Here is a 13708-nt window from a genome sequence, read left to right as displayed (position 1 = left end):
GTATCCTCTACAGTGTTTCCAGTGTCTTTCTAATTGGAGAGGGCTACAAAATTGGTTCCAAGCAAGCAATGACAAGTTAGGACAAAGGCAGTTAGGCAGTAGGACAAAGTAAAAGCTGACACATGGGCAGGGATGGATTTACACAGAATCTTAAAGGTGGGAATGAAACTTACCATCGAGAGCAAGAGGAAGCCAATTGAAGGAACTGAAGAGAACTGTGTTGTTTCAAAGCAGTGGAAGGAGAAGATTTATTTTAGCAGCAGTATTTTATACAGGCTGGGCTCGGGCAAGAGGAGATGCTGGCAGGCCAAAGATGAGGAGATTGTTAGTACTTGAAATGACAGATGACGTGTGTGAGCAAGGATTTGGAATGGAGAAAAAGTTTAAGGAAAAAACAGACAGGATTTGGTGACCACCTGAATGCAGGGTGGGGAAAGGAGTTAGAAGTCTAATATGAAATTGAGGTTGCAATTCTGGATGATGTGAAGGATTGTGAAAGAATTTTAATTTTGGCAGTTAATTCATCTTTGATTATTAGCAGGTAAATATGCCCAATGGTCTGTGATGGGATGTTAGATGGGGTGGGATCTGAGTTACTACAGAGAATTCTTTCCTGGGTGCTGGCTGGTGAGTCTTGCCCACATGCTCAGGGTTTAACTGATCGCCATATTTGGGGATGGGAAGGAATTTTCCTCCAGGGCAGATTGGCAGAGGCCCTGGAGGTTTTTCACCTTCCTCTGCAGCGTGGAGCATGGGTCACTTGCTGGAGGATTCTCTGCACCTTGAGGTCTTTAAACCACAATTTGAGGACTTTAATAACTCAGACATAGGTTAGGGGTTTGTTACAGGAATGGGTGGGTGAGATTCTGTGGCCTGCGTTGTGCAGGAGGTCAGACTAAGATGATCATAATGGAGTCTGAGTCTATGAATCTATAATTTTGGAGGAAGGATACCCAAAGGGTACCCATAGGGATGGTTTAGGAGAAACATATGGAATTCACTGACTCGAGCCCTGCTGCATCCCTTCCCCCTCCCCCACGAAGTTCCTCCATGCCCCACAGTTTGGGGACCACTGGTTTAGCGACTGGATGGAAGATTGGCTTATTTTGTACGTCAGGGGTTCTCAACTTTTTTCTTTCTGAGCCTCCCCACCTCCCCCAACAGGCTATAAAAACTCCATGGCCCACCAGTGCCAGAAGAACTGCTTTTCTGCATATAAAAGCCAAGGCTGGCGTTAAGGGGTATCAAGCAGAACAGTTGCCCAGGGCTCCATGCTACGGGGTCCCCGCAAAGCTAAGTTGCTCAGGCTTTCAGCTTCAGCCCCAGGTGGCAGGGCTGGGAGCCCCGGGCTTCAGACCAACATAGCAGGGCTTCAGCTTTCTGGCCTGGGCTACAGCAAGTCTAACACTGACCCTGCTTGGCAGCCCCCCTGAAACCTGCTTGTGGCCCCTCAGGGGGTCACGGCCCCCCAGTTGAGAACCGCTGTTGCACATGACACATTTTCTCTGGGGAGTTGTCTTTCCCATTAGTGATCACTTTTGTTAAATCATCCTATTTCATGGGGCACCCTTGAATAATTGCCTGACAGCCCTGGTTTTGGTTGTTTTTTGATGGTCCAAATGAATAAATCTGTCAGCAGCCACTCAGACTGCTTCAGTAGGAAGATGTGATGTTGTACATGCATGACAAACTGAAAACTTATGCAGATTAAACTGACATTTTATAAATAAAGATAAGTAGTCAGAAAAGTTTGGTTTAAGAAGTTAACTTTTACTCAACAGATCTGTTCTCATTGTATATTCTGAATCTCACAGTTTTTTCTGTTGATAATACTTACTGCTTTTTACTCCTGTTAGCTTTCCAGAGCTAATACAGTAATGGGTGAATGACTAGATTGTTTCTAGCTTACACATTAACAGAATTGTTAATTAAGTTCCACTTGCAGAATCTTTATTGGGGATTAGCCAGAAAGAACATGGGTTAACATTCAGATCATGGACTCAATTTGAAGAGCTGGAAGTTTAAAAAAAAGTGTCTTTGTACTTAAACTGAAGTGGGCATAATTGAGGGAGGGACGGTACCCTAATATACCATTTTACAAATAATTTTTCATAGCATACCACATTTTAAGGGGTTATTGCCTGATAATCAACCAATCAAGCTCTAGTGATTGTGGCCCCCAGTTAATCAATCAGGCTTCTGTGCACCTGGCCCTCATCATTCTGATTACTTTGCCTCCAGCCTCCATCAGTCATACACAGGCTCTCCATTTTAATACAAATACACCACTACCCCGCTATAATGTGATCTGATATAACACAGGTTCGCATATAGCACGGTAGCAGCAGGGCTGCTGGGAGCCCCGGGCCCTTTAAGTCACCGTTGGAGCCCTGCCGCTGCTACCCCAGGGCTGCAGCAGCGGGGCTTGGGCAGCGCTTTAAAGGGTCCAGGGCTCTGGCTGCTGCGGGGAGCCACGGGCCCCTTAAATCATTGTTGGAGCCCTGCCGCCGCTACCCCGGGGCTGCGGCAATGGGGCTTGGCTGGCGATTTAAAGGGCCTGGGCTCCCCACAGCGTCTGGAGCCCGGAGTTCTTTAAATCACTGCCGGAGCCCTGCCGCTGCTACCCCAGGGCTGTGGCAGCGGGGCTCCGCTGGCGATTTAAAGGGCCTGGGGCTCCCCACGGCCGCCACCCTGGGCTCTTTAAATCAGTGCTGAAGCCCTGCCACCGCTACCCCAATATAATGGGGTTTCACCTATAACGCGGTAGGGATTTTTGGCTCCCCATGACCACGTTATATCGGGGTAGAGGTGTAATGTCTACAGTTGACCCTACAGCCAACATTTGCCCCAGATCTCTTACGGTTTGTCTCTTTACTATGTCTGATGTGTCTCTCTTAAAAGATATCAGTCAACAACAAAAAGTAGGACTGAGAAGGAAAATTTTCGGCCAGAGGTGAGATTCAAAGGGTTTTATTAAAAAAATTAAAGTTTATTAAGAGAAACAAAGCAAAAACTACATTGAAAATTCAGAGGACATAAAACCTAAACCTGTGTGAAATTTGGCTACCAAGTTTTAGAGAAAAATCAGGAATTTATTTTAAGTGCATTTTAGAATAAACCCCTACCTGTTGTGCTTCCAAAAATATTCTCTTTGGGTCCTTATACTGTACTACTTATATCTCCTTTAAAAATGTAAATTATTCAACTGATTTTTGATAGGGGAATGAAAGCTGTGCCACGTTTCTGGAGATGTTATAGCCAAATATCTACCAGAACACACATACTGTCAATGTTACAAATACAGTCACAACTATGGTTTTGCAACCAGTTTGTGACCTCTTATATAAAAAGGTTAACTCAATCTTTCTTTCTTTTTGGTACCGTATATACTCGGTCATAAGCTGAATTTTTTTGGTAAAAAAGTGAAGCATTAAAGAGTGGGGGTTGGCTTATTAACGGGTCTACACCAAAATTTGACGATTTTAAGCTCTATTGAATTGAATATCTAATACATTGTCGGTTTGTTTACCTGGAGCATTCGCAGGCACGGAGCCCCTCAGCTCCCAGTGGCTGCAGTTTGCTGTTCTCAGCCAATGGAAGCTGCGGGAAGTGGCGGCCAGCATGTCCTATGGCCCGCGCCACTTCCCGCAGCTCCCATTGGCTAGGAGCGCAAACCACGGCCACTGGGAGCTGAGGGGCTCTAGGTAAACAAAACGTCCCGACCTGCCAGCAGCTTATCCTGATGGGCCGGGAGCCAAAGTTTGCCAACTCCTGAAATATAGGGTCAGCTTATGAAAGGGTCATACAGTTTTTGCCATTTTTACCTATCCATCTTGAGGGGTCGGCTTATAAACGAATGGGTTAATGAATGAGTATATACTGTATGTCCATTCTGCAATCTTTCTGTGTCTGAACCGTTTGCATGCTAAACCCACCATGCTACCTAATTTTGTTTATATTAGTTAATTCTGGGAAAATCTCGACAGTTATTCCATACCACCGAGTGACCAGGTAGCGCACACATTGATGAGCATGGATCCACCAGCGTCTGGTAAATTCACTCTTGGGTGTCCTAATACACAGAGAGCAGGACGGAAAGAGGAGTAGTCAAATGTTTTTGTGGATGTTTTTCTAAAAGATATGCTCTAGGGTTATTTCGGGGAAGTTCTATGGCCCATTATAGAGGAGACGGGGTCACGGAATGTAACGCACTGGGTCGTAGCAGCTCCGGTCAGCATCGCCGACCGGGCCATTAAAAGTCCCATCGGCGGTGCTGTCCGGCTAAGGCAGGCTAGTCCCTACCTGTTCCAACACCGTGCTGCACCCCAGAAGCAGCCAGCAGCAGGTCCAGGTCCTAGGTGGGGGAGGGTGGGAGATCCATGGGGCTCCGCGTGCTGCCTCCTCCCTGAGCACCGACTCCGCACTCCCATTGGCTGGTTCCCGGCCAATGGGAGCTGGGGGGGTCATGCTTGTGGGTGAGAGTTGCGTGGAGCCGCTTGTGCGTCTCCGCCTACGAGCTGGACCTGCTGCTGGCCGCTTCCGGGGTGCAGCATGGTCTGCGGTGTCAGGGCTTCGGGAAGCCTGCCTCTGCACCCTGACTATGCCGCTGACTGGGAGCTGCTGGAGGTAAGCCCGCACCCCAACCCCCTGCTCCAGCCCTGAGCCCCCTCCTGCACCCCAAACCCCTCATCCCTGGCGCCAGCCCAGAGCCTGCACCCCCACCCCAGAGCCCTGACCCCCGCCTGCACCCCTGCCCCATTCCAGAGCCTTCTCCCAGACCCTGAACCCCTCACCCCACACCCCAACCCTCTGCCCCAGTGCTGAGCCCCTCCCACATCCCAAACCCCTCATCCCCAGCTCCATTTGGTCGCAGGCATCAACAATTTTCTTCAACTGGGTCGCCATAAGTTACTGATCTAGATGAGCATAATGGTCCCTTCTGGCCTTGGAATCTATGAAATCAGTTACGCAGCCATGATTACAAAACCGTTTTGAAAAAGAAATAAAACTTTATATATATGCATATGAGTGACCCATTGATCAGCCTCAAATGCAAGTCCACATACATATATTATGATTTGCTAGTGTAATGTAATTTAATAGGAAAATTGTGTATACATCATGAAGTAGTAATTATAAATACTTAAAACATTCTGTTTGATAAATGGGAATTATTACCAATAAGTACATTTAAGAATTCTTAAAAAAAAAAAATCTAGGTACAGAAATTGAGATAACAAATGCATATAAAAACCCAGCAGTCCATAGAAAAGTTGATGTGATGAAATACCAATTTTTTTTATAAGTGATAAAGATGTTTGTTTGCTATTGGCATTGTAAAAACTTAATTTGCTTGTGGTTTTGTAAATTACGTAAATAGTAAAGTACTTTGGTGCTTAGCAACCAAAATTGGTTGGGTGAAGCAAAGATTTATTTGTAATTCTGGTATGCTCATTTATTTTTGTACTTGTCTAAAAAAGAAAATATATAAAATAATATTTAATTGAATCCAAAATGAAGACATTATCTTTTATCTGAGGTGTTACTGACTGGCGCACAAGAGAAACTGCATTCTAAGAGGCAAAGACAGTTGGAGATACTGACTTTTGTCCAAGGTCTTGGGCATGGGGGATGTGGTGTGACTGCAGCTTCCCTCTCCAAACAATGCCATATGACTGATGAGGGGGGTTGTAAACGCACAGAAAACCAACTGATCTAGAAGGCGTGTGGACAGTTTGTAAGTGAATGTTGCTGCATTGTGCTAGAGCATGAGAACCAGAAAATTAAGCTAGCTATAAGGCATGTTAGATCAGGAGACAGCAGAAAAGAATCCAAAAGAAAAATGGGTTTGTATGTAGTCCTAGTCTTCAGTTAAACTTTTAAGCCGTCCCAGTTGAAAAAGAGAACAGCAACTTGCTGCTTCCTTCCCATGTCTCTTCCAAAGGCCTTTGGAACACCTTTTTGTTTGGCTTTGGCTTCCCTGCAGAGCTCAGGGCTGAGCCAAGATAACTTCTTCTGTGTTCCCCGCTGTGGTAGGTGCCAAATGTAGTTCAGGTTGCGGTACCTCAAGCTGGTATAAAATCTGATTTTAAGGACAGAAACTAGACGAAAAAATTGTAGGAGGAAGAAGAAAGAAAAAGAGTGAAGACAATGAGGAGTCCTTGTCGCACCTTAGAGACTAACAAATTTTATTTGGGCATAAGCTTTCGTGGGCTAGAACCCACTTCATCGGATGAATAAGTGAAAAATACAGGAGCAGGTCTAAATACATGAAAGGATGGGGGTTGCTTTACCAAGTGTGAGCTCAGTCTAACGAGATAAATCAATTAACAGCAGGATATTAAGGGAGGAAAAATAACTTTTGAAGTGGTAAGAGAGTGGCCCATTACAGACGGTTGACAAGAAGGTGTGAGTAACAGTAGGGAGAAATTAGTATTGGGGAAATTAAGTTTAGGTTTTGTAATGACCCAACCACTCCCAGTCTTTAGTCAGGCCTATTCTGATGGTATCAAGTTTGCAAATTAATTCCAGTTCTGCAGCTTCACATTGGAGTGAAGAGTGAACAGTTCATCAACACATGTTTTCTCACTGCCAAATATAGGAGCAGAGGCTGCAGTCTGCCTTTATCTTACAAAACCTGCACTGTCAATTGCTAATAGTATTCCAACAAAAAGGGGGCTCAGTGGATGCTACCCATATATGTATGAGTTTTGTTTTTTTAGGTTCTTTTCGTGGTTTGTTTTTGAGGTGGGAGAGAAGTGAGTTACCCCAGAAAAACAAAGATTTTATGACTAAATAAAGTAATGTCCCAACTGCGACCTATTTCAAATGGTAAATGTGCAGCTGGCCTGCTAGAACAGCAGAGGCATTAGGTTAATGATTTGTAATGTTTGTCCTGAAGTAGAAATGCAGCCACTGTCTGCCCCAGTGATTAATACAGTACACGCCCAGTAAATGTCTGCTGCAGAAACACTTCATCTATTTTAGGAGATTCTTAGTCGTCCTTGCTCTGGACTTCAACACTGCTCTTCTCTCTTTGCTATTGAGCAACAGTTAAACAAGATTTCAGTGGAGCAACAAAGTTAGTTGTATTTTTTTTATCAGGGTGGAGAGATTAATTTTGGTATATCTTGCTTCTTGATAAGCTGTAAGGAAATAGTTTGTTTGTTACTAATAGAAGACTGTGATTATATTGGTAAATCTAACAGTTTTTGCCTTATAGTTGTTTTGTGTCTGCTAACTACGCAGTGGGGTTTATAAGATAATCTTTACTTGTAGGAAATCTAATATGGACATGCCCATTTCCTTAAAGTGACAGATTAAAAATTAAATGTTTTCAAACAAATTTCTTTACCTGTGTTGATAGTATACCTTAGGTTTTAAAATTCTTCAGTTTACTAATCTAACTCTTCTACCAATTGTACTAATTGTTTACTTTTTGCATGCCACTCAGTCTGGACAGTGAAGTTCAGTGTTTTATTGTTTGGATTACAGGGGAATATTTTTTGTTAAATAAACAAAACAATTTTCCACTGGAATAATTTAAAAAAAAATCATTGAAGCGTTTCTCCTCATCTCATGCTCTCTTGTTAAAGCTTATTTTTCTAGGTTATATGTTGTTTGATCAGAAAGTAATCCAGAATAAGCATACAGTTTATATAAAATACACGTTAGTATAACTGCTGAAATGTGGTTTTGTTTGACAGATTAGACTATTGCTGTAGGTATACTTGTTTTTTGTCAGTTCTAGTTAGCAGAAATGGTTTTCATGGCTGCAGTGTCCAGGTTTAGCAAATTTTGAATCTAATACAGTAAATATCTGAACCAAAATGTCTTCTTTTTTCAGATATACAACACCGTGCATATAGACTTCTGCTTCTGACACCGTCACAGAACCCTGAATACCTACCTTTTGTCATGGCTGTATAGAAGACATCCAGCTGATATTATTAATGGACTCCAATGAACATCCTTTTGGAGTCCACTGACTTTTATATCAGGGATGCATGCTCTCATGGACAACATGAAAGGGTAGTGCTGAAGGTTTTACATTGACAACAAAAATGTTGTTACTACTGCAGGCTGGTGATCTAACATGGAAAATAGTTAATTTAGTTTTTGGCTCAATTTAACTTCCAGATAACTGCCTTTTTTAATTCAGTGGCCCTATTGAAACCACTTGATTTTAGATTTTTAATGACAGCGTTGTCTTAAGATGACAAATTAGAATGAGTGAAAGCAAACTGGTTTCCTTCTGGAAAATTTTTCTCTGTTGACCATGTTTAACCATTCTGTTTTATTCAGCTATTTTTTTAAACATCTCCCAAAGAGTTAATGCACCTTATATAGGACACCTGACCTTTTGCAGCTTCGTAATTCATATCTAGATGTCACCGGTGTTTCCCATGTTAACAGTTCTCAGCATGTTTTACTATATCTGCCTTCGGCGCCGAGCCAGGACAGCTACAAGGGGAGAAATGATGAACAGTCGGAGAGCTATTGAATCAAACAGCCGAGCCTTACCTATCAATGTTGAAGTAGTCCAGTATGCCAAAGAAGTGTTGGATTTCAGTTCTCATTACGGTAGTGAAAACAGCATGTCCTACACCATGTGGAATTTGGCAGGTATTCCAAATGTGTACCCCAGTTCTGGTGACTTCACTCAGACTGCTGTGTTTCGAACTTATGGAACTTGGTGGGATCAGTGTCCTAGTGCTCAGTTGCCGTTCAAGAGGACTCCACCTAACTTCTATAGCCAGGACTACGTAGAGCTTGCTTTTGAGGAGCCAGTTTATCCCACAGCAGTGCATGTTCTGGAAACATATCACCCTGGGGCTGTAATTAGGATTTTGGCTTGTTCTGCAAATCCCTATTCCCAAAATACACCAGCTGAAGTAAGGTAAACTTTTACTGAGTCTCTCTCTCTTTAACTTACTAAATAGTACAACCACAAAAGAACTTTTAAGTTGGGTTTCAGTCTATTCTCAATGTTGGAGTACTTTATATCAGACCCACAAATACTTTGTTTACTTCAGTATATGTTTAAAGCAGTTTTATTCAGGGTACATGTGTTTTGGTTTCCAACATTGTTTAATATCAATTTTGTAGTTATAGATTATTTATTGAGACCATTTTAGGGTCAAAGCTCATTCAGGTTTCATTTGTATAATAATAGTTCTTCTAACAGGCCAAACCTACAAATAATCTATATGGAACTTTTGATAAAAAATAGTTACTATGCATTTACAGTAACTTGTTAATTAAATGACGCTTCTCTGGAATTTTTACTCTTTCCCCCAAATAGTGAGGGCAAAATTGTTTATACAGTGTTCCATTTTGCGGTGAAGATTTTTGGATTTACTGTGTTGTAAGGCAAAATGTGCCTATTGCTCAACATTTATTTTTAATTTTTGAATGTAATCCTTATTTGCCAATACAACCTAAACTAAATTTGAGTACAAACAAAATAAAAGTTTGCTTGAGGTGAAACTTTGTATGCTATGTTTTATCTTAGAGTGACTATTTAGGCTAAAGTAATATGTTCCTGAGAATAGTTTATAATGGAAATGCAGGAATAAGTATGTCCAAATACAGAGTATTAGCACTAGCCAGTTCCTCCAACATTTTCATATCTTACGATATTAAAAACTTTCATAGATGTGTACGTACTTCCTTATATTTAAGATCTTGAGCTAATTACCGGTAAGTAAGTGGAAACTGCATGATTCTAAGTGAGGGCAGCATTTGGTCCTTAATTTGTATTTTATAGCCCTTATTCAGTTTTTTAATCATTCTCAGTATATTGTGTAATCATGTTGTATTCAGGGACATCTCTGTAGACAAAGTAATACTTGTGAGCTATGGACGTTAAATAAGGCCTAGTGGCTGCTTTCAAAGTATTCAGGTTAGATTCTGTGGTGTTACAACCTTCTTAAGCATTTCTGGTAACTCTTTTGCATTAATGTTGTTACAGATGTTTATTTTTTACCATTCAGTGTGGGTCACTAGATGGGGCATTGGACTGGGACTTGGGAAACTTGGGTTCTGTTCCTGGCCATTTGACTGGTCTCTTTGGTGATCTTGATTAAATCACGTAGTTGCTGTGCCTTCTGTTTTCCCATCTATAAAGTAGGGATGATACATAGCTCCTTTATGGATGAAAAGTGCTATCTAAAAGCTGAGTGCTGAAGGTGGTAATATTATATAGCAAGAATAAAAAGGAAGAAATGCTATACTAAGTGTTTCACATGCAAGCTCAAAAAAGAACATATCAGCCGTATGAAGATGCAGGGCTAGTTTTTCTCTAGTGTCAAGAACCATTTGGCACAAGGGTGGGAGTGGGCCACTGGATGGTCAGTTATATTTCCCTAATTTTTAAACTGTAGCTTCTTCAGCTCTGGCATAAATTAGAGCAGCCTTGTGGAGCACAGCTATGCTGATGAGCATAGCCTTATTGGGAGATGGTTGGCACAGGAGCCAGCTCAACTGGCTTTATGCTAGCTAAGAGTCTCTCTCCTTTTCTGAAGTAATTTTCAGAGAGTCAATTATGACCAGATTCTAGCACTTTTGAGCCACCTGGGACTGCAGTAGAGAATCTGGCCTCCAACCATCTCTAAAAGCAGCCATGTTAGAAAAATATTAGCCATTTACAAGTTTTGGAAAAATCCACTCCCTGTCGTGTACAGAGCAAGAAGCTTTCCTGGGCAAGTGCCATCACTTTCTGTAGAACTGAAAGTTTAATTTTTTGAGGGGAAAAAACCCTTAACCTCTAATACACTGTGATTGCAAAGATAACTTTCCAAACGTGAACCTAGTGCAAACTGATGCAGTCTGTTGTTCCTAAATGTTCAGACAGATAGTTTGTGTCTTTGCTGCTATTTATATCTTTGTCAAACACAGTAGAGTGAAAACTAACTGGAATCTTGTCAGTTTTCACTCCAACTATTAGGAACTCTGGGCAACAATGAAACTGCTTCTGGAACTTTTAAAAGCTATGTGTGATAGTAGAATTGACACCATGGCCTTTCATGGTGGAGGTGGACCCAAAAATAGAGAGTAGGATGGGATGGATTAGGTGTGTGTTTGGAGGGTGTGGGGTCACCACTCGTCTCTATTTTTGGGTTCTCTCCCCAGTGAAGAGATACAGTGCCTGATTCTGTAGTTGTTCATAGTTTTTAAAAACTGCAGAAACAGAATAAAACTGACCTGATTTTTGCAGATTCACTGCTGCACTCATTTCTCAATTACAAGACCTAAGATGTAGTGAGAGATTAAAGGGGAACAGTAAGAGAAGCAAAAAAAAAATAGAGGAGGAAGTAAAGCACACACTTTAGGGTAAAATAGGTGTAAAGGGCTGTAGGAGGCGAGAAAGATAAGAGGAAGAAAGTGCTGAAAACGACATGGGGCAAAGCTATATAATCAGTATGGGAAAGTGAAAAAGTGGAGTTGGGCCAGGACCGGAAAGAAGGTTTAACAAAAGCAACAGAGATACTGTAGTAAGTTCATTTTAAAAATGCATTAAATTTAAAATAATACATTACAGTCTAGTATATTACACAGTAAATTGTACACAAATATTTTATAAGCTGTACCTCTAAATTGAGGACTTTGGAGGGGCCTGGCCATGCAGGTAGTCCTTGGGTTAGTAGGTTTTTATGTCCATTGATGCTATTGGGTACAGTTGTTCGTTTAAATTTTTCCCATTTATTGAATAAATATCTGTATACTTGAAAAGTAAGAAATTTGAGTTCAAAGAACAGCAATAGTCCAAACAGTTAACATTTAATTCACTATCTTTCTAACCATGAAATAAGAAAACTCAAAGCACTGTAACATGAAAACCATTTGCGGGTAGGTACACTGAAAAATCAGCTTTCAGTCTTTGTGAATTTGGAATCCAAATAGAAGCCATTCATGGTCTATCAGTTTGTGTTAAAATATTTTCAGTTATCTGACCATGCACTGTTGATGTTTACAAAAATAGATTTTTCTTTATTTCTCTTTGTTTTAACTACTCATATGTGTCACCCCAAAATTGGTTTACTAATTTGTTTGGCAATATTGAGCTATAGTAATATCTAGGATAGTAATGAAAGGACTGAAAGGAAATAATGATATTGAGTGTTTTTATTGATATATATAAACTAATGGTATTTTACCAAAACATCTAAACTTTGAATCCATTTAATTCTTTTGCTCATAAGAAATAATATGCCTTTTAATATTAAAAAATCTTTTAAAAAATTCCCTCTTGAAAACCTATTCCTTGATCAGATTGATTTTGGCTGAATAAGCTAGTTACTGAGGTAGACTGACATAAAAGGAATGAGAGTTGCCTACTAAACTAAAGGAAGCTCTAAAAGGAGAAAAAAATAGTGAAAATAATTTACTCAAACAGAGCAAACATTTAATGATAGGTACCACTTTCCTCTTGAGTTTATGGCATATTCAGCAGTTACTTCAGTTTGGTGAATTAGGGTGACCAAGGAGCAATTTTCTTCCCTCCCCCTCCCCCGCCCCTTTCAGATGTGATCTCCACAAAAATAATTCCTCCAGTTTTCTCTGAGACAAACCAATCCAGGCATGTTTACTCCAGACGAATCAGAATTAAAAAACATTTATTTTTATTGTAAATCATAATGTAAATCATAATGTGGTTGATTAAAAAGGCAGAATGGATTATGGATTGTGCCTAGTTACTTCATTAACTATAGATAATTGGACAAATGTAAATGTTTATAAAGTTGAAACATTGTTCACTGAGGTAGGAGAATAAGGGTCTGATCCTGCAAGTGCTTGCTATCAAGTGTAGTGCTTGGTTTCAGTGAGACTACTAAAGCCGATAATCTGAATTTTTTTTAAGATACAGATACACCCACAACCTGATGAAATTCCTCAAGTACTGCTAATTGAGAAAATTATAGCAAAAGAGCTTTCAAGTACTAAGCTCATTTTTTTCCCCCCAGAACTTAATTGGTCAGCATTCATTTGTGCAGAGCCAAAACCAAGAGTAGCAAAGTGTTGGCAGTATTGGAACTTAAGTTTTGGTGTGTTTTATGTGATTTATCTTCCCCAGATTTACATAAAATGCATTTTGTCCTGTGTGGGTATCCATTGTTCTCTGACTACTATCGTTGGACCAGTTTCCCTGTTGAAAGGAGATAATGATACATACCTCCTTGGTAATGCACTTTGATATCTCTGAATGAAAAGCTCTGTACAAGAGTTAAATATTATTTCTGTTGGAAATTCCCTTCTAGGAAGTAAACAGAAGATCCCTCTTCTGATATTTGTTTTTAAATCAAGCTGCTTTTTGGCTCCACTTCTGGCATGTTTGAGATACTGCAATCACATTGACAACCTAATCTTTTGCCTCTGTGCAAAGCTGATGAAGATTCCTCAGGACTTTGTGACCCTCTGTTGTTTCAGGCAGGAATCTCCTGAGTTTTGGCTTCCTCCAACCTAGCAGCAGTTTGGTAACTAGAGGGTAAGTCCTTCTTTAGGATATCATAGGAACTAGAGAATTTCCTTGTTTTAGAATTCCTTACAGCTAGCAGCAGCAGAAGGAAGGAGGCAGGGCATTAAAATTACAGAAATGTGGGGCTGGACCTCAAGGTTGTCTAATCCAGCCTCTGGCACTGAGGCAAGACCAGGTATACTTAGACCATCCTTGACAAGTGTTTGTTTAAGCTGCTCTTCAAAACCTCCA

At 40.8% G+C, this 13708-nt stretch overlaps 1 protein-coding gene across 6 annotated transcripts in view; it reads left to right on the top strand.

Moving 5' to 3' along the window:
* FBXL4 (F-box and leucine rich repeat protein 4) overlaps window positions 1-13708 on the top strand; it is a 100919-nt gene that overhangs the window by 6294 nt on the left and 80917 nt on the right. For all 6 annotated transcript variants that reach the window (XM_045009220.1, XM_045009221.1, XM_045009217.1 and 3 more), the window contains one exon: window positions 7847-8899. In XM_045009220.1, coding sequence (XP_044865155.1) covers window positions 8388-8899 — 512 coding nt within the window. In that variant the 5' untranslated portion in view covers window positions 7847-8387. The remainder of the gene's footprint in view (window positions 1-7846; window positions 8900-13708) is intronic.

Source organism: Mauremys mutica, chromosome 3 (assembly GCF_020497125.1).
Source record: "Mauremys mutica isolate MM-2020 ecotype Southern chromosome 3, ASM2049712v1, whole genome shotgun sequence".
NCBI classification, from domain to species: domain Eukaryota; kingdom Metazoa; phylum Chordata; order Testudines; family Geoemydidae; genus Mauremys; species Mauremys mutica.
This window is presented reverse-complemented; position numbering and strand designations above follow the sequence as displayed.